Raw genomic sequence first — 27,776 nt, 5'->3', positions numbered from 1 at the left:
CTTAAGCATAAGTACTAACCTCATTTTTAAATTATTATAACAGTAAGTCTGAATCTATCTAATAGGAAAAAATAAAACCGCCTGCTGTTGAGATGCTGTAGAACAATGTTTCCCAGCGTCAGTCCTGGGGGCACACTGTAGCTGCAGGTTTTTGTTCCAACCAGATTCCTAATCAGTGACAACAGCTGATAGCATTGATCTCATTTAATTAGCTGAGATTATTTTTCTTTTATTCTACATTCAGAAAAGCTAAGAGGCATGATTTTTACATTTATAAGACATTTAGAAATATTTCTTCTTTTGCTATAGATTTAAAGGCTTAACTTTCTTTTGCTGATTTCATTATATTTTGCCCTTTCTCTGCAGTTTTTCTCCTTCGTTGTATCTTATTAATGACAATTAAAAATGAGCAGAGCGGACATGCTGGCAAACATTGAATAATCAAAGGCTGCAACTACTTTAGCATCAGACCCACTAATTGGTAAATAATAGATTAATTAAACAATTAGAACACCTACAAAAGTAAAATGAAAATATTGTTAAAAAGAAAAAAATACATTATTCCCACAGAACTGCTTGGTACATTAAAAAAAAAAATATATATATATATATATATACATATATATATATATATATATATATATATATATATATACACACACACAATATTTTATACATGTATACAAAATATATGTAATACATTTTTGTAATTTATATATTGTTCCCATAGCAAAGAACTTAGGAAATAACACATCACTTATTTAGCCCTAGAGTTCAGTTAAAAATTAAAGCTGGTTGGAATAAAAACCTGCAGCCATAGTGTGCTCCCAGGACCGAGGGGCTGTAGAAAATAAACTTTCGAAGTTTCAAGGCCAAGTGACCACCCACCCCTGAATCTGCATTCTAACTAAAATAAATGTGGTAAAGCCAATTTTTATTTTTATGATGCCCTCAAAGGTTGGATGTGATGTGATTCATTCAACCCTTCTAAAGTAACGGGCCTTTGCTGAGTGTTTTGATCAGATGGCTACCATATAAGATGCTACAGCAGAAAAACAGAAAAGTAAATGGTGTAGAAGTTAGTAACAATTGCAACTCTTTAAGGGGTATGATATTTAATGGATAATAATTTATTAGAACCAGTATATAAAGGAAGTCATTTATATAAATAAAAAATTTTAGAAGATTTAGTAGCAGTCATTTCAGTACAGTACATCACTTTTAGGCCCAGTTTGTTATATAACAGCTCCATGTGCTGTAACACATTTTCTGTACTTCAGCCAGTTCCTTCTGTCCTATGAAGTGCTGTAAGTTGTAATCAACAATATTGTGTAAACCTTGTGGTCATATACTTTCTGGTGTGTGTATATGTATATTTGTGTGTGTGTATGTGTGTATATATATATATATATATATATATATATATATATATATATATATATATATATATATATATATATAATTTTTTTAATTCTAATTATATATTTTAGTCTTAAAATTCATTTTAATGTTGTGTGTGCCTTTGATTCTGCATTGTAAAATAAAGACTGACTTTTTTTTTTTATGTAGGTTCATTGGCAAATGTTAGGTTCATTGGTAAATCTTATCTGGACTTGTATCAGTGAGTGCGGCCGTGTGTGTTTGAGCTTGCTCTGCTTCCCCGCCATCCACTATACCATCTTGAAACCAAGCCTTCCAGGATAGGATGTGGCTCCCCGTGATCCTGAACTGTCTAAGAAGGTTGAATGATTTGTGGATGAATAGATGGATGATTCTGTACTGACTTTTTCATTTGTCTTAGGAAGCTGCAGGTTTGAGCAAATGCAGTATGCTACAACAGTGGTGCTCTTGTAATGTATTGCAGAGTGTGTTAAAAATGCATGAAATAATTGCTTATGGCTTAACAATAAAAGCAGAAAGTGCATGATCCAATCTGTAATTGTTGACTTTAAAGCTTGCTTCTATCTCCTCTGCTTTCTCAGGGGTTCTGTGTCTGCCAAAAAAGACCTACACTAGCTCAAAAACAAGTCGGCCACATAAGTTGATTGCTTGGCAGAATTCCAACTTATAAGTTCATTTAAGGGCCGTACAATGAATATACCAGTTCTTTTTACTTTCATGCAACTTTCTCTTATTCTTAAGAGAAATGGCATTACTATATCGGAAAAACTGAAACATTATCAAATTCTTCAGGCCCAGCTGGGGAGCATGCACTGGTAGAGTGTGTGACCACTGCATCCACCACACTATGAAATAGCTCTGAATCTCAGTTAGGAACCCCCCAGGCAGACACGTGGTCCAGTACCACCCTCCAAAAATGACCATCTGTCTGTTGCAGCCAGTTGTTACATGAGCGTTCCCTTGGTCTGGTCCGGCCACTCGGGTCCTCAACAATGAGGATTCTACAAGCCAGATCACCCTCAGGGAATTGCACCACATGGCTATAGTGCCATAACTGATGCTCCCTCTCAATGCAAATAGTCCTCATTCAAGACTTACCAAGGATACAAGTACCCAAGGATTCTATGAAGAGACACAGTACCAAAGGAGTCAAGTCTTTGGTCACTGGATAGTGTCCCTGTCTAGCAACCATATAGCAAAACAGGGAGCACCAGGACTCTATAGACTTGGACCTCTGTGCTTTTTGCAGTGATATCCAGTGCACCACACACCTCTTTCCAGTGACCTTATGACCACCAATCCCCCAACCCCCCCAGTAGTAAGGCTGGCAGATCCAAAGTGATCTCTCGGTTGAACTAGTCTCTGCCAGTCCTGATGTGTGCTATGTGTGTTTAGAGGACAGCCGGACAGCCAGATCTTGGATGGGCATCTAATCTAATGTTCTGCTGAAACCTATTGTGTATTATGGAGTAATTTGTGTCTGGTGTTCACTGGTGTATGACATGCCTACCTCTAACACACTGATGATATTTGCGGCATTATGGAATACACAGGAAACTGACTTAATGGCATTTATCTTAATGTAGCCTAAGCTTTAAATTGGGGTATTTTAAAGGTGTTCTGGTCATGCATTATTACACCTGGACCTTATTGACCTCATCAGATGAGCTTTTCGGTGTTCAGCAAGTTGCAATGTCTTATTGCACATATTGGATTACTGGCCAGGTGGTAAACAAATTGACAACTTTTTGCAAAAGTGTACAAACTACATCTAATGTCTTCTCATTACATTACAAAATGGCTTGTTGTTTTCCATCAGCATATATTGGTAAAATAGCCTGTATTTTGTTTTAGTTTATTGTCCTTTAAAATTATTTAGATTCTCAGATCCTCTTTTTTTGTGACTGTGTTCCAGCCTTCTGCTATCCTATGAAGTATGGATATGCTTATCCAGATTCCTGTGATATTTGACCCATAGGTTTTACTGTTTAATGCATGAAGATAGCTATTGACAGAGTATTCCCCAAACCCCCCCCAAATTAATTTTCTGTTTGTTTTAGGTTTTGAAGGTTGTGTCTTTCATTTGTATACACCACAGTCAATCTATTTGATGAATAATTGGAATAGGCAGGAGCCTTTAGATCTTAACAATCAGCACAAAACCAGCATGTACCTAAAACCACCATATGTATATTACACAGATTCTGCCAAAAATGCAACAAAGTGGGATGTAATACATTTTGCCAACCAACCAAAGAATTCTAACACCATGCTGACATTGTTGATTTCCTTATTATGAACTTTTCTGTCATTCTTTTTTATTTATAAACTTGTGTATATCCTTTAAGCCTTTCTCCAAAGGCTGCTATTAAAAATTGGGATTTATTGTTTGAAATTTTGTAGTTGTAGAAAATATATACTTCACCTAATTAAAATATCTTTAATACTGTAACACATCTGGGACATCATTTATTCCAGAGAAAAGTAGAATAGAGAATGTGGATACTTATTGCAGCTAAGTACTATAAATTGCTTTGTGGAGAATCCCCATAGGTGCAGTATACTGACATATACACAAACGTGAATATATGTATTCTGTAAATTTAATCCTGCACATTTCTCTTAGTTTAATAGCGAATCATACTGAAGGACACCAGGGGAAAAAATGGGAAGTTTATGCTTCATACAAGTGGTTATGGGAGTCTGGAACACACTGTCGACTCATGTCATTGAAGTGGAAACTTTGACAGATTTTTTTTTTTTGAGTTACATAGATGACAAAGTTGCTATTTACCTAATAAACAAGCTTGATGGACTGATTGGTCTTCCTCCTTAATAAAAGTCTAATATTGAGCTTGTAAATCATGTTACAATACATTAAACACACCAGTTAAAAATACTATTGACACTCCAGATGTTTGTAAAATTAAATTATATCAAACTTAATACCCTTTCTCTACTCAATTCAGAGCAGTACAAACTCGCCACCCAATTTGATTTTTTTGTTGTATATATTGAGACATCAATGAGGTTAAGCAGAGGTCCAGCATTTTTATTTTAGAACAACTTTAATGAAATGTTGCCAAATCCCGATTAACCTTTGGAATATGCCTTATAAAGACTATCATTTTCCCCCCCTAGTTTTAAATAACATAAAACCTCACTGTCCCATTGAGTTATTGGGAATGAGTTGGACTTCTTCCGGTTGAGTAAGATAATTTGACACACAAGCAGTATAGAGTAGAATGTCACAATAGATTTTTCATTACATAATCCTTTTGTATCTGGTGTTACTCCAAAAACTGCTATTATTAAATTGGATCTAATTGTAAATCTGACACTATATGACAGATTACAATATTTTGGGGGAAATTTGTTAGTGAGGGATTTTCAAAACTTGAAATCTAGTGAGGCATGTAATTTTAAGACATCATTCAGTTTGTGTCATGCACGAAATTGATTTTGGTTTGTTTAAATCAAAAAGAGATGTGTGTAATTAACAATTTTAGGATACATTTTACCATGCTTACAAACTAAAAAATATATTCTCTTCTTCGCTGAATTCCATTTGTTGTTATGTTATGTAATATTGTAATTGTCCATTTGTCATTATTGCTTAAGATCTACCATGCATTTCATGAAATAAGAAGATACACTGGAAATACTATCTGTATCTTCACTACTATTAAATATTTCTTTAAGCCATGGGCATTATTGAAATTTTAGGAAAGCTGGGCATTTTTTTACTTTTATTGATGTTACTTGTCGTAAATTGTCCATAATTCTTCATATCATATATAGAACAGAAATCTTGCTTTTGAAATTTTTTTTTATAAATAAACAAATAGACAAAAATAGCAATACCCTCAACCTAATATTTGGAGAGAAGTTTCATCAGGTGCTTTCTGTAGGTCCTAGTGAGGTTTCTACACTTCTCAGCTGGTCATTTCATCCTTTTGTCTTCATTTCTCATGGTTTTGATGGGCACCTTATTCCAACTGTGACCTCTTTCTGAAAGCCTGTGTTAGTACCACTACACTTCAGAATAGGCTACCCACTGGAAACTAAGCAGTGGAAAAGCTTGGATTGCTGCTGGTGTGTTGGTGAGGCCAGCATGGAGATCTTATCCTGTGGTCAGTGTGTGGGTCCCATTGCCCCAGTGCAGTGACGGTGTACTGTGCTGTACAGTAATCCCTCCTCGATCGCGGGGGTTGCATTCCAGAACACCCCACGATAGATGAAAATCCGCGAAGTAGAAACCATATGTTTGTATGGTAATTTTTATATATTTTAAGCCCTTATAAACTCTCCCACACTGTTAACATTATTAGAGCCCTCTAGACCTGAAATAACACCCTTTAGTCAAAAGTTTAAACTGTGCTCCATGACAAGACAGAGATGACAGTTCTTTCTCATAATTAAAAGAATGCAAACATATCTTCTCTTCAAAGGAATGCATGTCAGGAGCAGAGAATGTCAGAGAGAGAGAGAGAGTGAGAGAGAGAAAAGCAAACAATCAAAAAATCAATACGTGCTTTTGGGCTTTTAAGTATGCCGAAGCACCGCGATAAAGCAGCATTTTTAGAGGAGCGTCCATATCCTCTAGGCAAACAGCCCCTCTGCTCACACCCCCTCCGTCAGGTGCAGAGAATGTCAGAGAGAGTGAGAGAGACCGAGAAAAGCAAACAATCGACCACCACTTGGGAAGCACATCGTATATCATTGAGGAGTTTTATTTAATACGTAATACGTGCTCTGATTGGGTAGCTTCTAAGCCATCCGCCAATAGTGTCCCTTGTATGAAATCAACTGGGCAAACAAACTGAGGAAGCATCCATTCATCCATTTTCCAACCCGCTGAATCCGAACAGAGTCACGGGGGTCTGCTGGAGCCAATCCCAGCCAACACAGGGCACAAGGCAGGAACCAATCCTGGGCAGGGTGCCAACCCACCGCAGGACACACATAAACACACCCACACACCAAGCACACACTAGGGCCAATTTAGAATCGTCAATCCACCTAACTGGCATGTCTTGGGACTGTGGGAGGAAACCGGAGCGCCCGGAGGAAACCCATGCAGACACGGGGAGAACATGCAAACTCCATGCAGTGAGGACCTGGGAAGCGAACCCGGGACTCCTAACTGCGAGGCAGCAGTGCTACCCACTGCGCCATCGTGCCGCCACTGAGGAAGCTTAGATATGCTTATATTTAAAATCCACGGTGGAGTGAAGCCGCGAAAGTTGAAGCGCTATATAGCGAGGGATCACTGTATATATGATATTATCCTTTGGCTGAGACCTAAAACCAAAGATCTTGACTCTCTCTGATCATTAAAGATTCCTGGGCATCTTTTGAAAAGAGTAGGACTCGATGTCCTGGTGAAACTGCCTACCATGGGCCTGGTTTATTCTGGCTCCCAATCATCCCCTGTCTCTCTCACCCCTGATCATCACATCATCCTGTTGGATGTTACACATTGATGATGGTTGAAGTGGTTCCCCACTGTTTCTGTAAAGTGCTTTGAGTAGCAAGAAAGCTGTATATAAATGTAATTATTAAAAATTATTAATTCTGGAGTTGTTCAATGGGTCTCTAAGAAGACTTATAGCAGAGCATTTCGGAATGGTCCAGTGTTTCTTGTCCTGCATTGTAGGGGGCTTTTGAAGTTTGTTTTGGGTCATCCATGATCTATGACTGAAAGCCAATTTACAGACACAAGACTGCACAAAAGGCCCAGGTAGTCTTCTGATTTTATTGTGTCCTGCACAGTTTCAAAAAGCCAGCACAGTTACCTCAAACATTGAGCTTTTCGAAGAATTTTTTTTTTCTCTCCACTGTGAACACAAGCTGTTGTGATTTACCAAAAAATTCACATTTTATTTACTCTCTCCAAAGGACATTCTTTATGTTGGACTGTGGTTTGTCAGTATGCATGGTGGCAAACTTCAGAGCTTGCATGTGTTTCTGTCTTGGAATTGGGGACATTGTAGGTCTTCTACCATGAAGCCTGTTTTCCTCCAGACAGTGGCAGATGATACGCCTTGGAACTGATGTTCTGTGAACTGGAAGGCAACTTGGACCAGTTTTGAAGTCTTTTTGGTTCTTTCTTTTCCATTTGAACATCTTGTTTAGTCTTTGGATTTTACCTGTACAGCAACGCCTAGTGATATGTTACATTAGCTTGGGCAAGGTTAAGGTTAAGACCTTTTTAATATAACAGTGGTCACGGGACCATCAAACTTGGGAATGGTCTTATTGCCTTTAGGTTGACTATGCTGGGCTGTTTACTGTCCGACATTTGAGTGAGGTCTTTTTTTCTGAAACTTTCTGAATGTGTGATTGCAAATTTGAAGACACCTGCAATAATCATTAAACAAAACTATTCTGCTTGAAGAATCACTACAAGACCATTTTTTCTTATAAACTTCTAAAGGGTTCAAATAGTTTTGTCCCAGCCATTTTGGAATTTCTTTGTAGAATAAGCAAGAAGTGACTTCATTTCATACCTTTTTTGTTTTGTTCCATTGCAAAGAAGAGTGCATGTAAGGGTGAGAAGATCTTTTCATTTCAATACTTTACAGAAAGAGGGGTGCATTATGTAAAGGGTGCCATGTTTTTGTCTGTCTGTATCTTTACCTAGAAAAAGTAATGTGCAACTGGATGATTAAATATTAACATACTTGCTACAAGAATGCATATATATATTATGCTACAAGAATATATATATATATATATATATATATAAATAATTCACTAAGGGCTAGTAAGACAGAGCCACGCCCACCAACTCTAAGACCATGAGATGCACTTGACAGAGCCCCGCCCACCAACTCTAAGACCATGGGATACGCACGACAGAGCCCCACCCGTCATCTCTAATCCTACTTCCGCGTCCACAGTCGCTCTCGATCAAACAGCAATAATTAGCAAACAGACAAAGATAGCTGGCAGTAACCGTGCAAAATTCACAATTGGTATGCCAGTTTAAATAGAAAAGTTTTGAGGGTAGTTTTAAACTGTGCTATTGAATCGAGCTGATGTATATGAGAGAGAAGAGAATTCCCGCGTTGAGGAGCACTATGTGAGACGCTCAAGCTCCCATAGCACAGAGTTTGATGTGTGGTACAGAAAGTAGAGCTGCAGATGAGAATCAGAGTGACCGAGATGAGTGTCAGTCTGTAGGAGATCAGAGAGGTTGTGGAGAGCCTTAAATGTTAAGCGCAGTATTTAGTATTGTATTATGTAGTTAACAGGGAGCCAGTGAAGTTGAGAGAGAATAGGTGTAGTATGTTCAGTGGATTTAAAACAGCAGGTGGTTATCCTGGCAGCAGAATTTTGAATAAATTGTAAGCGATGGATACGTTTTTGTGGGATGACAGAATACCTTTACAGTAATCTATACGTGAGGTGACTCGGGCATTAACCAATACTTTAGTACTGTAATTATTATTTATTATTATTATTTAATAATTGCCATTATTAGTGTATAAATGGATATAAATAATTGCATGTAAATGATTCGCCAAAATCTGTTGTATGTAAAGGGTACTGTTTAAAACGTTATTTGTTGTTTCATCAGAAAACCCGGTTTCCACGTCTACCAGTATTAGTTTAATTTAAATGTCACTTTTACCACTTGCAATAGGGTGGGCGCACTGACTTATCGTGTCAACTGGGCAACACAGTGAATGTGGCGTCTATCTGTATATGTCTGTTTTCCGTAGCCTGCTACAGGAAGGTACTCTCTCGACCATTGGCATTGGTTTCGCTCCTTGCTATTTTCGTTATACTGCGACTGTGGTTTCCTAAGGCTTTGTTATACTGAATTCCTTTCTTACCATTTTCTGTTCCTATTCTTACACCGCCGTATGCTACGGCGGGCTTCGGCTAATATTCATTATTTGTATAGTGCTCTTTAAAGGTACTTGCAATATATTCAGTGCTGTGCATGTTAAAAGATGATGGGAATATATGATAATCACGCACAGGATTAAATGAGCATAGTGTATCCTGCACTGTTACTGTATTTTGAAATAATGATGTACCAGAGATTTGCTAGTTAATTCCCTGAAGTTAGTAGTGTTAGGAGCACAGAGCAAAAGTATAAATTGTAAATTTGAAACTAGATGTCTACAAATTTCTGAACATGATTTCTTTGTGCTATTATATAGTGCAAGTAGCTAAAACCTGTGACTAATTATCATTGCACCCCATAGTTTTGAAGACCATTGAGGCCAACACAGGAAGTGTTTTTCATACCCATAATCTTTTCCTTCCTTGTGCCATTTTGAACTGCTTTTTCAATGTTACATTTTCTAATGTCGACCAATGATCATTTTCCTGTTTGTAGGTAGTAGGATGGCTACATTACAAATCACCATTAGAAAGGCTACACTTGACCGTTCTGAAATGATCTGCTTATCTGTCTAATATTCGATGGCCTGACAGGAATCAACACCTTATCAATTGCACAAGTCAGAGATGAAATTATATAGATTAGTTTGAAAGCCCTCAACAAGCAATGCTTACAGGTACTGTGTTTCACTGACCAGCGTTCTTTTCATAATATTAGTAGCACACATTTGGTAAAAGTTTTACTTTTTTGAGTGCCGAGACCATACCCCAAAGAAAAAGATTGATCTAAAGGGTGGGGGTTTGGGTGTTATAAAATAAAAATGATAAAACTACAGTGGCAGTGGCAGGGCTGTGAAGTCTGAGTTAGAAGCAGTTATTAGGTTACTGGACTCTGACTAAATGTAACTTGTAAAACAATACGTTAATTTCTATTAACTTTTTTTTTCCCTCCCAAGACTTTTGATAAAATATTGCTTTTTTTCATTTTGTAAGTTTAGTCTCATGTTTGTTACTTCGTGCTGGTAAGCCTCAAGAACATGGCTGTGTGACGGTAGTAGTATTGTCACCAAGTCCTTTGGTGGCTCCGGCGAGCCGGAACAGCCAATAGCATCCACTAATGAACCAAATACAATAATAGCATGGAGTTAGCAGGTGCGGTATTGATAAATAAAGGCACCTTGAAATGAATCCTCTTGAGACACTGTTAATGCTTCTTTATAATGAGAATTGGTTTTTTAGATATTATAAAATGCCACTACATACTGGCTGAATGAAGTCTTCTCCTTTAGTGACCTTGCTGTTGTGATCAGTGGGAATGGCAGTTTTTCATACTTCACATAAATGTCTACTTACTCCCTTTATGGTGCAAAAAGCCGGCAAGCAGCTGATTGCACAAAGGCAAGAGTGGCAAAACTGGGAAGGCAGAAGTTTTAATTTTGTCGTTTTAAGGATTTTGTGCTTGTTTGACATTTGAGAGTATAGATGTAATCCTTAGGAATGTGTGAAAAGGATGTAAATTTAATAATTTAATTAGTTTGTGTAGGCGTAACGTGATCATCTAAGGATGGGTCTTTATTTATTTTATTTCTATATATATATTATTATTTATTTATTTATTTTTGTTGAGTGATATCATTGTTCATTGCCTGTAGGTGAGTTGAAAAGCCCACATGCCATTAGTTTGGCAGTCAGTGATGAGGATAACTGTCGCTCTTCTGTTGATTGTAATTTTTTTTTTTTTTATATTAAATATGCTGTTGGCTGTTTTAAAAGGTATGCTTCAACCTTTTTAAGCCAGGGCACCTCCTACGTTTTTGGGTGTGCTTCAGCACTGATGTGAAAGAAATCTTTGGCTGCTAAAGAACCATTTGATCAAGTATCAGATTTTTTTTTTTTCTTTTTCAACTAATATTCTTATTTGGCAACTTTGGACTATCTGAGCCCTTGCCTGTAAACTACAGTGAATGAAAGTTTTAGTTCTTTATTTAATTTTTCATTTTCTCAAATATGAGTGTTTCATTTTTGCTTGACTGCTGCTTATTTTTACAATTGTTACCTTTTTCTTGTTTAATTTTTAAATGTTTTCACACCAACAAATACTGGAATGGCATATCCCTACAATAAACATATATGACTTTGGTTTCTAAGTACTTTGTGCTTTCCCTATGTTTTTGGGGCATCTTGAAAGCCATTCAGCTATCGGCTACGAGCAGGCACTGACAAATGCCAGTGTTTGTTTTCAGTTTGCAGTCTTTAAACCCAAACTTTAGCAGGGGGTAAAAAATGGCCTGATTCATGTTGGCAGTGATGAAGTGCCTTGTATCTTGTATGATGTGTGCTTTCAGTCAACATAGTAAATACTGTACAGTACATTTTAGTCTAATTAAAAATTGAGGCGCCTGAATCAGTGGTACCTTAATTTGTGTCAAGATTTTCTAGGCTCCTAAACATACCTTTAGAGAGTTTGCACCCATCTCAAGCACACCAACAATTCCACCCCAACGAACCCCGCTACCAAGGTGATGAACTTTAGTTGGTACTATTCCCAGAAATTGAGGAGTCTAAGTCAGTGGTGCCATAAATTGAAGAGTTGGGAGTTGAAGGTTTTGAGCATTGACTTCATAGCCCTGGCCATCAGTGTATCACACAATCACTTGCCCTGAGTGCTCCTTTAATGTGGATCCTGGAGTTATTTGCCTCCAGGATGCTTTGTTTTGTACTGAAAATATCGTTGTGTATTTTTATAGCTCTTTGCATTGCCTTTTGGCTCCGACTGGTTTTTGAAAAATGGTAATAAACAAGAAAAGCAGAATATAATTTTTGTGCACTAGAATATGAGATGAGCCTTGGATAGGTGGGTATCGCCCCTTTATAGGCTGCTAAATATTCCTCCATAGTGGCCCAGTTTGAATATATAGACAACATACAGAGCAGGGGTTGAGAAGAGGTGTCTTCAGGCTGCTGCCTCTAAAGCTGCCCCTTATCTGGTTTGCCTGAGTAGAATATATTTAAAAAAAAAAAAGTGGGTGGAGCTCATGGTGTTTGTATTCAGGCACTGTACAGCTCTAGACTCCGCCAGAGCTTCACACAAGTGCATTTCGGCTTTAAGCCAGACCAGAGAGCTCGGCTGCTGTGTGATGTACTGCTAGTAAGAGGGATTAGAAGGCAGTTGTGGTCTGGATTTGCAGCAAGGCAGCACCTGCATTGCAGTGCTGCCTGTTTGGAGCCAGCAGGTGGGGAGCTGCTCTTTCTTGCCTTGCCTCTGCTGTTGGCAGACCTTATCCTTAGCTTTCGGCATCACACTTAGATGGCTTTATCCACATCCTGGGGGCTCTCTCCTGGGCTATTTTGTCAAATGGGAATCCAGGCATCTTGCAGGTAAGTGTTATCTGCTTCCTGCATCCACTTTCTGTTTTAATTTGTTTAGAATCCTGGGGGAGTCTAATGTCTCGTTTTAAGACGGAGTGTGCATACCAGACGAATGGAATGGTGTTGCTGCTCACTTGGGGGCCACCCTCCCCTCAGTAGTGAACACAGCCTGTGATGGATCTGCTGGCAGCTTGGCCTCAGACAGACAGCTCTAGCCATTCATGAAAAGGGTTATTTTCTAAATGGGCTTTTGCTAGGGTCATGTATATAATGGTGGTGGTGGGTTACAGTATTCACATGTTGTAATTGGCTTACTGTTAAGAGACTTTTCAAACATCTGCAAAAATGTCACTGTCAGCAGCTTCTGGGAATAATGTAACCTCTTTTGAGAAGCAACTGAAAATCAAGGGTTTAAAAAAAAACATCATTCTGCTATATTTCATGTTGCAGGCTCTGTAAACTTCACTCCTGATTGTGACCTCCCAAGCCGAATACTCCTAGGACTTTGCAGGTAGCAACCCATGGCAAAAGGGGAGGCATTTTAAGAAATAGGTGAAGATCACACCAGAGTTAGAATATATTGATGCCTCTTGATTTATTGGGTCCTGAGTGCCACCTGAAATCAGTTTGGAGTTAGACCTATACAGTTCTAAGGTTGAGCAATCTAGAGGAATAACCCAGAGTAGCCTGCTCCTATGTCTTGTTGAGCAAGGCTGTGATAACAAGCAGAAGTTTCTGTTCTCAAAAGCAGTGCTCAGAAAGAAACAAAAGCTCTCTGCCCCAAGCATATATTCTTTGCATATCTGGCGTTGCCATGGGTGCTATGGTAACAAGTCATCAGCACTGTGCGATTGAGTGCTGGTACTGACATATTTGGGAGTTCTGTACGGATGTAGCGGTGACGCAGCAGGAAGGTGGGTACGAAAGATGATTCATCACGCCTTCTGTCAGGCTCTTGGAGATCAGTCCAGCTAGGGGCTCAGGAGTGTGCTGATGGCCTGCTTTCGTTTTCTTTTCCCTAGACCTGATCCTCATCACAGGGGCAGTGCACATGTGTCCAAGTCTGATGTTCCAGAGCAGGAGCAGGAACAGGATGAGGAAGAGATCCTTGGATCCGATGATGAAGAACAGGAGGACCCCAATGACTATTGCAAAGGTGATTCCTGTTTTTCTTTGCAAACCATAACATTTCTTGGTTAAGAAGAAGGCTGGCTTTTAAAGATGTGGATTCTTCTGTGTGTGTGTGTGTGTGTGTGTGTGTGTGCGCGCATTCGGTATGTGTATCTTTCTATTTACTGATGTGCATCTGATACAGCTCCATCAGACCTTATATCCTTGTTAGCATGTGACTCACACCCTCCATACCCATGTGCAGTCTACAATGATTGTACCTTTATTAAAGATTAACAAGGAGAATAACAAATAAATAATTTGACTAATGTTCGAGTCCCTTTGTTATTGGATGAAGTGGAAAGCAAAGTACGCCTATCATTTTATTTCAGAACGAGCAATAGAAGATAATATGTTCTGTAGCATAGTCGCATCTCCCTCTAGCTAAGCATTGAGAATCTTGAACTTGAATAGGTGTTTTTCAGTATTTCACAGTTCTCTCTGTGAGTTTATCAGCAATCCAGATTTTCTTGTCTCTTTCAGGAGGTTATCATCATGTTAAAATTGGAGACCTCTTTAATGGCCGCTATCATGTTATACGCAAGTTAGGCTGGGGTCATTTCTCGACAGTATGGCTAGCTTGGGACATTCAGTAAGTATCTGAAGATTTGTTCAGTGCTAAGCTTTGACTGAAAAGGTTTGTTGGGTATGAGCATGGAAGATGGCTTTTTTTTGTGTGTGTATGTTATTACAGGGGGAAACGCTTTGTGGCCATGAAGGTGGTGAAGAGTGCAGAACACTACACGGAGACTGCCCTGGATGAAATTAAGCTGCTGAGATGTGTGAGTAGTTGCAGATGTGGCAAGATCAATTAAAGGGGTTAGAAAAGTGCACTAGCTTCATGTAAAAAAGACATCATTAAATTCCATAGAGGCATGGAAAGACAAATATTGCTTTATGTTAGGAATAACAAATACATATATGTGTTAAAGATGAAGACAGTAGTAAGTATTGTTTTTGTTTACTGATATATAATTGTGATTTGTTTTGACAGTGATGCAATTTTACCTCTCTGCAGGTCAGAAACACAGATCCCTGTGACCCTAACAGAGAGATGGTAGTCCAGTTGCTTGATGATTTTAAAATTTCTGGAATAAACGGAACACGTATCCTTTACAAGGATTAAAGTAGGAATAAGTGGGGTTAAATGTCTCCTTGAGTTTTTTTTTTTTTTTTGCTGGTGGCAAATACACGTGTAAGGTAGCAGCTGTCTTTTTCTTGAATGGCCCTTAACCTATATCTCTCTAGATGTTTGCATGGTGTTTGAAGTCCTAGGCCACCACCTGCTCAAATGGATCATTAAATCCAATTATCAGGGCCTCCCTATTGCTTGTGTTCGCAGCATTATCAAACAGGTATTCAAACACTTTTGATATTGTCTTTTGAGTTGGTTGTGTTATACTGTTCTTCTGCCTTTTCAGATACAAAATACTCGGCCATGGTAATATCATTATTTGATGGTTTTTAGTTTCTGGGGTTTGTTCACTTTGTTGCTTCGCATCCCTTCCCTTCCCTTCAGGTACTTCAGGGCCTGGACTACTTACATTCCAAGTGCAAGATAATTCACACAGATATCAAGCCAGAGAATATTCTTCTGTGCGTCAATGAGCCTTACGTACGACGCCTGGCAGCTGAGGCAACTGAATGGCAGAAGGCTGGAGCCCCACCTCCCTCAGGATCTGCAGGTACTGCCTTGGTGATAGTCAAATTAAAATAAATTGTTAAAATTATGTGCTATAGCACATAAAGATGAGGTGATGTGAAGTTACATCATTTCCTATTGTGATATACTTTATAAATGAGTTTTCAACTGTTTTGTTTCTTTTTCAGTGAGCACTGCTCCGCAGCCTAAGCCTGTAAGTACCAGTTCTGTTACATCACACCACTTCTGTGCATGCTATCCTGCTTAGCTGCTTATTGCATGAAAGGCAGTGGTGAAGGTTCAAAATGGTTTTTAATATGTTAATAATTGTTTTCTATAGTGGGAGGGAATAGAACATTTAATTTGGCTGCCTTCACTCCTGCCGTGAGGTTGCGTGTGTTTTAAACAAGTTCTACAGTTTTCCCTGATTTTCAGCAAGTCAAGTAAAAAGGTCTGGATTTTGTTCCCCTTTTGTTTAGACTTTAGGCAGCCATTGTTTTGCTTACTTTGTCTATATGGTAAGCCACTAAATTCTCAGTCATTACAAGCTTTTTTAGTAATGGGCTTCTGTGTTTCTTTTGAGAAGTTCAAAGTAGTGTGTATGACTTGTCACTGAAACATCTGTCTTGATATACTGGATGGAATCGTTCAATAGGAATGTTTTTTGTGATGCATTTGTGTCCATGCAAGTGAAACTAAGAGCCACAGGAAAATTTAGCCTCCATATTGCTTTAAGGCATCAAATGTTAGCCGGATCATTTCCAGGCTGTTTGTCCTATTAAATACAATCAGCCTAATGCCTAGTTTCAGTCAGAACTCAAGTGTTGCTATTTCCACCACTGTCTGGAATTATTGTGTGATGTGACATAATCGGTCACTGAGCTCTGATATGATGAAGTATTATATATATATATATATATATATATATATATATATATATATATATATTATTTATACCTAACATTGTGTTCAAAATAGAAGTTTGAACTCTTTATCCTGGCAGAATCCAAGAAGGCTCCCCTAGTGAAGTGGCAGTCAGATGTTGTTCTGGAAAGCCAAAGTGGCAGCGAGTAAAAAGACAGGCAGTTCATTGCACCCTTTAGTTAAAGTCTTGCTTTGATTAAGCTTTTAATTCTCTTTCTAATATGATTGATTTGTAGAATTCTAGTTTGCTTGCTATTTGATATTTAATAATAATGATTATCACTATTATTGTAGATTTCAGGGAGTGCACGTGCAAATGTCTAAAACATTTAAACGTTCTTAGTATTTCTTTACTAGACATACTGTATTTTTAAATGAGAGTGAGGAGATAATTAGCAAGAAACTGGGTAGTGAAAGCGTTGAATTTCTGTTACATTTCTGCTTGCATCGGCTCGTCAGATGTGGCTCTCGTTTAAGGTCTGTGTAAACAGCCACAAAAAATGTACATTGTTTCTCAGTTGCATCTTTTCATTTTCTAAAGATGTATTGTTCAAGTTCACTGAGGAGACAGCACACATCTATGATGCAACAAGTCCACAGGTTGAAACTTGTGTGTCAAACAAACCATTCAGTGAACAGGTGATTAAATATTGCCAAGATGTATGAACTAGAAAACAAAGTTGCAGGCTTAAAAAAACATGTTAACTCCTTTTAGGACCCTACAGTAGGAAAGAAAAACACACAGTATTGTCCATTATTTGTGGGTACTAACAATAGTTATGGTGAAAACCATTACACTATTACCTTTAAAACCACCTGTTCACTTTTTGAACCTGCTTTTGCGATGTTGAGGTTTGTAAATTGATAGAGCCTACCTTGTGAAAAGACAGATCCAAACCTGAATAGCTGGTTCTTCCAGGATGTGCCTCCACATTCGGACAGTTTAGTAAGGGAAAACTAATTTTGTACTACACAAAGTAATGAGAGGAACAAAGAATGTATCACAGATAGGTATCAAATAAGCACCCTGGCTCCTTGAAGCAGGAAAGCTGATTGCTGTACCCTTATTACAACATAACTTTATTAAATGTAGTGCAAATTATTTAAACAATTTCTGAAATTAACAGGTTAATGAATAACAGTGCATCTTAGAACTTGTCTTCAACCAAGAAAATGGTAGATGGCAATCCTGCTGACTTATCTGCATCTCCAAGAGTTTTGCAATATGCATAACATTTTCTGTTCTAGTTTTTTTGACTTAACAAAAATGTTCTTTTTTTCCACAGGCTGCAAAAATGTCCAAGAATAAAAAGAAAAAATTAAAGAAGAAGCAAAAGCGGCAGGCTGAGCTTTTGGAAAAGAGGATATTGGAAATGGAAGAGTTGGAGAAAAGGCCAGAGGGAGCCGAAGAAGAAGACGACGACGAGACAACCCAGAGCAATGAGGGAGAGAGCCAGCCGTGTCTGTCTCTCAAGGAAGGTGACATTGAGAATGTGACAAAAGAACTCCTTGGTGAGTGAAACCAGATGCCTTTTCATATACTTTTTATGTCTTGCAAATTACTCATCATAACATCTTTCTCACTTTCCACACCTGCAGTAAGTTTGCATAGCGGACTTTCTGGTATTTGTTTGTCTGATGTGCTGGCTAAGATGTGGATCAATTCAGTATCAGCATGTTTCGGGTTTCTGACTCATCTATCGTACTTAATATTTTACTTAATTCTCCTTTAAGAAAATATTAAAGACGGCGTTTTCTTTTAGTTCCCCAAAATTCCTTTGATTTGTGCACTTAACCTCTAAGCATTTCTAGGTTACCTCGGCTTCTGTGATTTTCATAGACTTTCTGATCTTTAGTCTGCATAGCTGTTGTCGTATTCCAAATTTAAAACCCTTCCTGTTTTTAATACATTTATTAACCTGTTAAGTCATTTGTATTTTCATAGTAAAATTAAGCAAAAACGTGAGAATGGCCTCTCTAGTAAGGTATGCTTTTATAATGTAAAACATTTAAAACGTACATGTTTTATGTTAAGGAATTGCAGTTCAGCATGTTGTGCACCTCTCTTCTTTGTGCATGACATATGTCACAGTGCCACATTTTAAGCAGCTGCAAACAAAAGTTTATTTTAAGCTGTTGAAAGTCAGAATTATAATGCTTGAGCTACCCAACCTGTTCTTTTACAGAATTGGTCATTGCAGATATTCTTGGTAATAAACCCAGTGAGTAGTGAGCATTTTTCTTTTTTTTTTTTTTATTTTAAGTATTGCTTTTTAAAATAGCCATTAAACAATTAAGAGTTTCTGAATATTAAAATATAAATTTTAAAATACATAATTTGGTGATGCAGATATTTTTTATAACCAAGTTACAGAAGCTACTGTTATCCTAGATTCACCACTGCAATGATAGTAATAGCCACATTTATCATGAGTGGAAATGCAACTGCATTTTTTTCTATTCATACATGAATAATCATAAGCAGAGAAGACAAAACAATTGTGTAGGGTGGTCTCTGCAGTCAGGTAGGCTGTGTAAGGGTAGGCAGCCCTGACACCTGTACAGCTTTAAAAAAATAAGCAGAGTGGCAGTGGAAGCATGTGTGAAGTTGACCTACTGTTTTCTTTATACGGCTGACCTATCTTTGCCATCATACTCAAGCACTAAAGTTCTTTATGGCAGTAAGAAGTGTCCCTTTCTTTTCACGCTTCTTTGTTGGTTTATTGAATGTAGCTGACTCTAACTACAGGTTAATAAACATAAACGCCCAGTGCGCCCTGAATTGCGCATATGGTATGTCCCTTGTCTGGACTGAAGGGTATACTGGAGACTCATTTTATTGACAGATGAGAATCCAGCTACATAATATATGGAAGTGATATACACATGAAATGGAAAGTGTCTCTAAGAAAAGTAACAATTACTGTGTGTTGTATGTAACATGTTTGCAGTACTGATGAAGTGGACTAATTTGACACTCTTGCTGTAGCTTGTTTTTTTTTTTTTATGGCAATTGCATTTTTTGCTGCTATTTTATAATTATTTTCAGTCATCTTCTGGCTGCCCTGGAAGTTTTTTGGAGCCCCCTAGTGGGTTGCGGCTCTCTGGCTGAGAATCATTGTGCCAGAAAGTAACCAGTGAAAAAAAGGATGTAAAACAGAACAACTTGGAAAAAGTTTAATGAGTGGTCATTTTTTAACACTTTTTTTTTTCTCAGAGTTGCAAAAACAATAGTAAACACTTTGTCTAGTGAATTGTTAGGGAAGCACAAATGTCTTTCTTTTTTTTATTTTTTATTTATTTATTTATTTTTTTATATATATTGTCCTCGTTGTCATCATCCTCTTCCCTCTGCTTCTATTGGGGACAGTAATGGTAGCTGTTTTGTTGTTCAATTGCACCGCAGTCCATCCCAGTATGTACATTTGCACTGCGGTAACTGCTAGCCGCAAACACATGATGTCTGCATTTCAAAGATCAGGAGAAACGGCTCCTTTTTACGCTAAGCACCAGTAAAACTCTTGCGTTCATGAGTGAAGGGATTGCCTGCAAGCACAACAAGCACAACACTTCCTGCTGATGACCGCTAAACTCTCACTTTTACTCAGCCTCCGCCATCTGCACAGCAGTGCCAACTACACTCTACCTGTCTACTGTGTAAATGTTGCCAATTGCTCCTAGTGTTTTTATTGTGGAATCACATCACGGTCTACCCCAGTTTGGACATTTGGGCTGTGGCAACTATTAGTGGACATCCTCAGACCTCTGTCTTTTGGAATATAAAGGCCCTGAGAAGTAACTCTGTTTTGTACTAATCGGTGCTGTGGTTCCCACCATTGGCCCACCACAACCTGCAATGTCAGGATTATACAGAGGCCCTGAGAAGCAGCTCTCTTTTACACTGAGCAATAATCTGCTATCTTTTAATTAAAAAAAAAAAAAGCTGCTTCTCACGATGTTTTCACTCTAGATGTTGTGGGTTTGTAGCTTATAACTAGCAGTTTGTACAGTGCAAATGTTTGGGTTGGGTTGGATCATGGTGCGACTCCTTTACACATCAATAACAAAGTGTTAAGCTGGGCTAACCAGATATCCTATGGGTCATGCCTTGTATACCAAAAGTGGAATCCTAACTACATGCCCAGACCTCTTCAATTTGCACCTCTTGATTTAGAAAAGCTAGAGTTATACTCTGAGGTCTTTCCATATTGCTTGGTCCTACACCATGTTAAGTAGTTGAACCTTTGCAATCCTTCACAGGAACTTTATTGTGGCCACAGATGATTTTTTTTTTTTTTTTGGGTCCGCAGCCCCCCATTCGTTCAGTCACTACTTGGAGCTTATGAACTATTATTATATACCATTGGAAAATTTAGGATAGTCTCCTTGCTACTTTAAACATGTCTCTTGTCTTTAAACCAGCAGAAATTATGTTTTGAAGAAAGTGTGTTTATTATTGGGGTGGTACAGTGGCACTGTAGTTAGCAGATGTGCCTCATGGATACAGCATTCTGGAAAGGAATGACAGAGAATGGCTCAAAGGTTGAAGATAGGGGTGCATGACTCAAGAACAATGTACTGTATCTCCTCATATTAGTGATCAAGACAGTAAATTTGTGTAATGGTAAGTTTCTGCAAGAAGCCTGGATAATCCCAAGTGATGACCATTAAACCAGTTATTATTTGTTGTTTAGATGAAAACACAGAGATCCGGGAGCAAACACTTGTAGATAAGGAAGAAGTTGTGGCTGTTGAGCTAAACTGCAATGGCTTCATTGGTTCTGATAGTCTATCTGAGCTCAGCAATGAGGACAAGTTGAAGGAGCTGGAAGATCAACGCAATGCTAATGACTTTTTCGACAATGATCAGCGACTCCAATTTAATGAGAATTGCAGCGATATTGTCCACAATGTGTACCAACCTGGAGGAGAGGGCCACCAGGAAGGACCATTCGGTGCGTTTCTCCCACTCTCTACAAGTGTACAGCCTGTCAATGGAAATGAAGAGATTGATATTCAGCCCAGCACTATGGAAAACAAATCGGCTAGTGGTGACAACTTAAAAAGTGGTAAGTCTTTAGGGTAATGTAGGCTAATTTGCACATTTTAACACAAAACTGGTACAGATGGTTTAACATTAACTGTGGGTGCATCCTTTGATATAGCTATGGCACCCTCCTATCCCCTTTAAGTGAACTTAAGTTAATGATCAGTTGTGAAATGTAGTGACTTGGGCATTCTGATGGACCCTTCTAATTATGAGATGGTGCTTGGTAAGCTCTTCTAAGCTCTCCTGTATGGTTGGGCAAGTGGCCACCTTATTTCTTTTGCTTTAACAGCCAGGCTGGCAGCCGGGGACCTGCTGGTGAACCCGCTGGAGTCTTTGAATGCAGAGAAGATTCAAGTGAAGATTGCTGACTTGGGAAATGCCTGCTGGGTTGTGAGTAGAACTTTAAGCTGACTTCTTGTTAAGTGCGAGTCCATGCAGCATTGATAATTTTGATAATGTTCCAAAATTAAATGCATAGGATACTTTAATTCTGACTGTGATTCATTCTGCTGCATTGTGAAACCATTGACTAATTTGCTTCCAAAACGGCAACTGCTGTTGATATTTCATTGCAGTGTTTGTACATGCTGATGAGCTTTCTCTGTGTCTTCTTGATTCCGAACAGCACAAACACTTCACTGAAGATATCCAGACAAGACAGTATCGATCTCTTGAGGTGTTGATTGGTAATGGCTACAGTACACCTGCTGATATTTGGAGCACAGCCTGCATGGTATGAGTTGGGCAGCTTCTGGATTAAACTGGTTAATTGGGGGTGGGAAGATCATTGAGATTATGTTTTGGCTTTGAAATTTTGATATATAATAATCATAAATCTGTAATATATTACATTACATTAGTCCTATTTTATTTGTGTAAAAATAAGTTTAAAGTCTACTCCCAATAGGCAAAACTAAGAAACTAATTTCATCTATATTAAATCTTTTTTTCCAGTGGATTTCAAATATCTAGTAGGTTCTACATTAAGCATGATGAAAAATCAAGTATGATCCACCATAAATGCTTTGACACATTATTTAAATTTAGCTGTGGGTCACTCATTTTGAGATAAACTGTTATGCTTTTAGGAGAGTTCATAACCAATAAGTGAAGTTTTAATGCTTCAACAGACACACATATTACAGTAGGTGGATTGGCAGTGCTAAATCAACCTTGTGTGTGTGTGTGTTCATCCTGTAGTGGACTGGTGCCCTACCTGAACAATGTTCCAGTGTTGCACTTGATGCATGCTGGAATAGGCTTCAGCTTTCCTGTGATACTACCCTGGATAAGCTGGTTTGGAACATGGATGTATATTTAAAATATTGTTTATATATTCTCACTGAGAAAATTATTAGGAACACCTGTACACCTGATGATCCACCCAGTTTTACCTAATCCGCTAATCATGTGGTAGCAGTGTAATGCATAAAATAATGTAGATCTAGGACAGGAGCTTTAGCTAATGCTTACATCAAATACTGTATCAGAATGCTGGTGCCAGACCAGCTGGTTTGAATGTTTCTGTAACTGCTGCTATCCTGGGAATTCTACACATAGCAGTTCTAGAGTTTACTCAGAATGGTAGTTTCCTCTTCCTGTCAGCCAAGAGCAGAAAGTTAAGGCTGCAATTGGCACAGGCTCACAAAATCTGGAAAAATTGAAGACTGGAAAAACATAGCCTGGTCTCATGAATCTCAAAAGGGAGTCCTAGTTTGTAATGTTCTGGAGGGCTTAAGTTTTAAATAGGACAATGCTTCTGAATTGAAAGTCTCACATTATGTTCTTTCTTTATGGTAATATGAAAATGAATATAAAGTTATAAAATACTTCAGACAGACTGAACAGCCTTTTTTTGAACTGTGCAGCAGCACTATAAGCAATAAAAATTTCTTGTATATGAAAACTTTAATAATTTACCCTTCTTACTCTGTTTTGAACAGGCTTTTGAGCTTGCAACTGGAGACTACTTATTTGAGCCCCACTCTGGTGAAGACTACTCGAGAGATGAAGGTATGGTTTCATCTGTTTATTTTATTACTAGACATTAACCCCGTTACAATAACGGGCGCTAGAACAGTAGTGCATAAACATTATAAGGAACAGTCTATATTAAATGGCAAGGGACCTTGTATGTGGCTGTAATATGCGTCATTGTATTGTGTGCCTTTAATTTTCTCTCTCAGTAATACTAGTTTGTATTTCCGTAAAATGTCTGTAATTTTGTCTGACAGTAATACAATGGAACTTCAGTTTACGACCATAATTCGTTCCAAAACTCTGGTTGTAACCCGATTTGGTCATGAACCGAAGTAATTTCCCCCATAGGATTGTATGTAAATACAATTCATCCGTTCCAGACCGTATGAACTGTATGTAAATATATATTTTTTTAAGTTTTTAAGCACAAATATAGTTAATCATACCATTGAATGCACAGCATAATAGTAAACTAAATGTAAAGACATTGAATAACACTAAGAAAACCTTGAACAACAGAGAAAACTAACACTGCAAGAGTTCACGCTATAGCCTTACGACCCGCTCACTAAAAACACTTTTTTAATGAGTTTTAAGCACAGGGAAAAAAATGAACATTTGAAAAATCCGTAATTTAATAAACAACCAAGAAAAGTAACATTGCAACAATGCACGCGTGCGCGCGCCTGTGTGTGTGTGTGTGTGTGTGTGTGTGTCTCTCTCGCGGGCCTGCATGTGTATGTGTGTCTGTCTCTCGCGTGTGTGTGTCTCTCTCTTAAGCGCTCACCTCTGTGTGTCTCTCTCTCTCGCGCGCCTGTGTGTGTGTGTGTGTGTGTGTGTGTGTGTGTGTGTGTGTGTGTGTGTGTGTGTGTTTCTGTCTCGGTCTCATGTGTGTCTCTTGGTATTGGTACACAGTTTGCTTATCAAGATTTTGAGGTGTTTTTTTTTTTTTTTTCCTCCTACCTCTCTTAATCTGTCACTAGTTAGCTGTGTAGCACATATAATAAGGTATACTGTGCTGTTTTGTGTACCCATATGTATTTTTTAAAGAAACTGGAGAGGAGAAAATAGGATTTAAGGACACTGATCCACTATAGTCACATTTAAACTTAGATATAGTTGTAGGTGTCATGTGGCCCTGTGTGCTGGAGGGATGCTGGCTTCATCAGCTCTCCTAAAGACCCCTGCTGTTTTCCTCTATTTTAATCAGATTTTTCTTCTAGAATTAAACATTGTATGAACTTGTGAAGTTATACTGATGCCAATATCTTTTGTATCCTGCCTGTTTCATTGTCCCACAGCTTAGGGCTTGTGACCTTTGACAGTCTTAAATCTGTAGCTAAACTTGTTGACATCTTGGAAGCCAATGTAACTTTTATTCAGTAACAACTGGCTCCTTTTTCTTCTTCTAGAGGGCAGTAACACCCTGACCTGTATTTTGTGATGTTTCAAAAGGCAGTGAGGACCTCTAGTGGAATGGGCCTGCATATTTTTTTTTTGAAGTGATAGGGCTGTTGCATAATACTATTCTGTGTCACCTGGTACTTTCTTCTTTCATGTAATGAACTATTTTTATGGATACCATAGCATATTCTCTGCTGCTTTTATTATTTTTATTTTTTTATAATTTTCTCTGAGATCAGTGTTTATTCATTTTATCCCACTGAGGGTATGCATGATTCACTGCCTGGTGTGTGTCTCAAATGGTGAAAACCAGGTGCTGCCTTTTTATATTGACAGCTGTTGATTCCTGTTGACAAGTGACCACCTGGGGTACTTTTATTTGGCATATGTTTTAGGAAGGCCTGCTAGGTTTGGCTTTCTAGTATCCCTTCTCTTCTCCAAATTTTTGTCTTTTGTGTAGTCATAATGGCTGTGGTCTCTAGCTGGAAGTCTGATGCCTTTATCTCCTTTACATTTTGACAAGCCTCATTTTACAGTCTTGCCTTTATGCAGTTCTTAGCAGTGGTGATCACTTGGTCCTCTGGTTCATGTTTTACAGAATGACATTCTTTGACACATCAGGGCTTGAGAGCCTGTAATGGCATTTGCTCTCTCCTCCTTTCTTAAATTTTAGCCTAAAAAGTTTAAACTTTGGGGTCAGTTTTTAAAGTTGTACTTGTTTTTACTCTAGTTGTGATCCATTTCTTGGTTACCTGTAGTAGTGTAATTTGATACTAAAACTTATCTGTTCTGAAAGTAATCTGTATTATTTACATCACTGTGATGTTTAATTAAAATGTACAGTTTAATTCAGTTTCTTACTTTAAATAATTTGTGTAGCTTTAATGGAATGAGCGTTAGTTTAATGGATTTAATGAAATAATATAAGAGCAATGCACACATTTATTTTTCTGAAGCCACTGAAAGCTTATAAATAAATATTCTAGCAGCATTAGAGGAAAAACAGAAATTATTCTTGGATGGTGAGCTCCATCACAGGGCTTCTAAACAGACTGGTCCATTTGAATGTTGCCAGTTTTCCTGTCATTTGAAATGTGGGATCAAGCAGACCTTAATGAAATTTTTCAGCTTACCTGGAGAAACATGCAAGCTCTGTTCATGTCCCTGGAACTATAAGGCAGCAACACTAATCACTGTGCCATTTATCTTCCATGTGTACATTGTGTTTGAAATAGAAGAACTGAGAACTGATGTTTTTGAAGCAGAAGGTTGCAACAGCGCTGAACCAAATGAAATTTGAAAATTTTGAAAGTACCAAAAGGTCCTGGGGCAAGGAGTTGACAGACCTGTGCAACATTGCTGGGTGTGAAGGGGCATTGCTGAAGTTGGAAAGGACCGAAGGTTTTTGAGAGTGTGCTAGAGGAAAGAATCAGAGATGAGATTGCAATTGCTGTTGGTTTTCCTGCCTGATAAGGGAACCATGGATGTCACCTTTGTTGCTAGGCAGATGCAGGAAAGGCAAGAAGCTGCATTATGAAAGTTAGGTGTGGACGTATGATTAATATCTGTGGTGATGTTAAAGTATGTGGAATCGTGAGCAATGGTCATTATGGCAGATGGGGATAGCAAAGGTTTGCAGATGACGTCGTGTCTGCAGCAGAGATCCGTTTTGCGTCTGTTGCTTTTCTTAACCATGCGTGAGAGGTTGCCATAGGAACACCTGTATACTGATTTTGTATTGGTGGCATAAAGTAAAGCAAAACTGAGGGAGAAGATACTAAAATGGGCAGTTAGAAAGCAAAAGGCTTCAAAGTAAAAGCAGAAATAAAAGTGATGGGGCAGGAAGCAAAGAAAAGATTGATCCAGACCCGAGTGACATGTGCAGTAGAAGTGAGATGTGAGGAGAAACGCAGTTCAGTGTCAGAATTGACAGCATTAATGATGTTGCAGTTCAAAGGGTTATCTGCACATAGTGAGTACGACTTTATGAAATTGTGTTCAATGACATTAAAATGAATTGGCCTCCCCATAAAGGATACCCAGGAGGCTGGAGGATAGACATGTGTGGGCAGTAAACTAGCCTGTGTAAATGTGGAGAATGGCTGCTAGACTTGTGGTGATGATTTTCTTCATGGAACAATATACATTATCATGAAAATATACAGTACTTAGCCCTGTTTTTGTTTTTATACATTGTTATACATATATGTATCATAATACAGTGAATATTATCAGTTGTATGCCTAAATAACATGTATTCTTAGTGGGGGAGGGGGGAAGACTAATATTTCATGTTGCTTTAATGCTGGCATGGTGGTGCAGTGGTTAATGTTGCTGCCTTACAAATCGGTTTCAAATTCCATGTCCATATGGTTGTATGTGTGGAGTCTGCATGTTTTCCTCATATCTGCACAGCTTTTCCTCCACAATTCTCAAAGATGAGCAGGTGGGGTTAGCTGAGCCTTAATGTGAGCGTGTGAGTGAGTCTGCCCTGCAGTGGTCTGGCATCCTATTCAAAAGTTCAGATACACAGCAACCTTGAATTGGATTATATTTGAGAATGTATTGGGGAATTATTGAAAATGTTTAAGGACTAGCCTAAATACCTGGCATTGCACAGGGTTAAATAAACAAAAAATAAATAAACAGAAAAATTTGTCTTTTGGATGTTAATAGTGGAAACACCATTTATACCAAAATGAAATAAATAAAATGGCAGTTAAATTACAGTTGTTAGTGTGTGTGTGTGTGTGTGTGTGTGTATGTATATATATATATATATATATATTTATAATTTGTTCAAAAAAGCCACAATAAGACATAGCAAGGTTTGGGGCAGCCACCCATATAATTTGGTTTCCTGGCTGCAAATTGTCTTTAAATGATAGCACTGCTGTGCCCAAAACCAAGTCCAATACAGAACTGAGGGAATAGGGAAAAGGTGGAGGCTTTTAAAGGGGAAGACATGAAGTGAAG

The 27,776-nt window shown here is 38.2% G+C and overlaps 1 protein-coding gene across 3 annotated transcripts in view; it reads left to right on the top strand.

Annotated features, from left to right (window-relative positions):
* Positions 1-27,776, top strand: part of srpk1b (SRSF protein kinase 1b) — an 81,789-nt gene that overhangs the window by 46,114 nt on the left and 7,899 nt on the right. For 2 of the 3 annotated variants that reach the window (XM_039749287.1, XM_039749286.1), the window contains 12 exons: positions 13,653-13,786; positions 14,284-14,392; positions 14,495-14,582; positions 14,819-14,906; positions 15,049-15,155; positions 15,320-15,485; positions 15,631-15,656; positions 17,653-17,878; positions 21,061-21,435; positions 21,706-21,806; positions 22,042-22,149; positions 23,360-23,429. In XM_039749287.1, the coding sequence (XP_039605221.1) occupies positions 13,653-13,786; positions 14,284-14,392; positions 14,495-14,582; positions 14,819-14,906; positions 15,049-15,155; positions 15,320-15,485; positions 15,631-15,656; positions 17,653-17,878; positions 21,061-21,435; positions 21,706-21,806; positions 22,042-22,149; positions 23,360-23,429 (1,598 nt within the window). Of the gene's footprint in view, positions 1-12,359; positions 12,640-13,652; positions 13,787-14,283; positions 14,393-14,494; positions 14,583-14,818; positions 14,907-15,048; positions 15,156-15,319; positions 15,486-15,630; positions 15,657-17,652; positions 17,879-21,060; positions 21,436-21,705; positions 21,807-22,041; positions 22,150-23,359; positions 23,430-27,776 lie in introns of those variants that run through there. The other variant, XM_039749285.1, reaches the window with a different exon arrangement.

This window comes from Polypterus senegalus, chromosome 3, assembly GCF_016835505.1.
Source record: "Polypterus senegalus isolate Bchr_013 chromosome 3, ASM1683550v1, whole genome shotgun sequence".
Classification (NCBI taxonomy): Eukaryota; Metazoa; Chordata; class Cladistia; order Polypteriformes; family Polypteridae; genus Polypterus; species Polypterus senegalus.
Note: the sequence above shows the minus strand (reverse complement) of the source record. Positions and strands in the feature narration are given on the sequence as shown.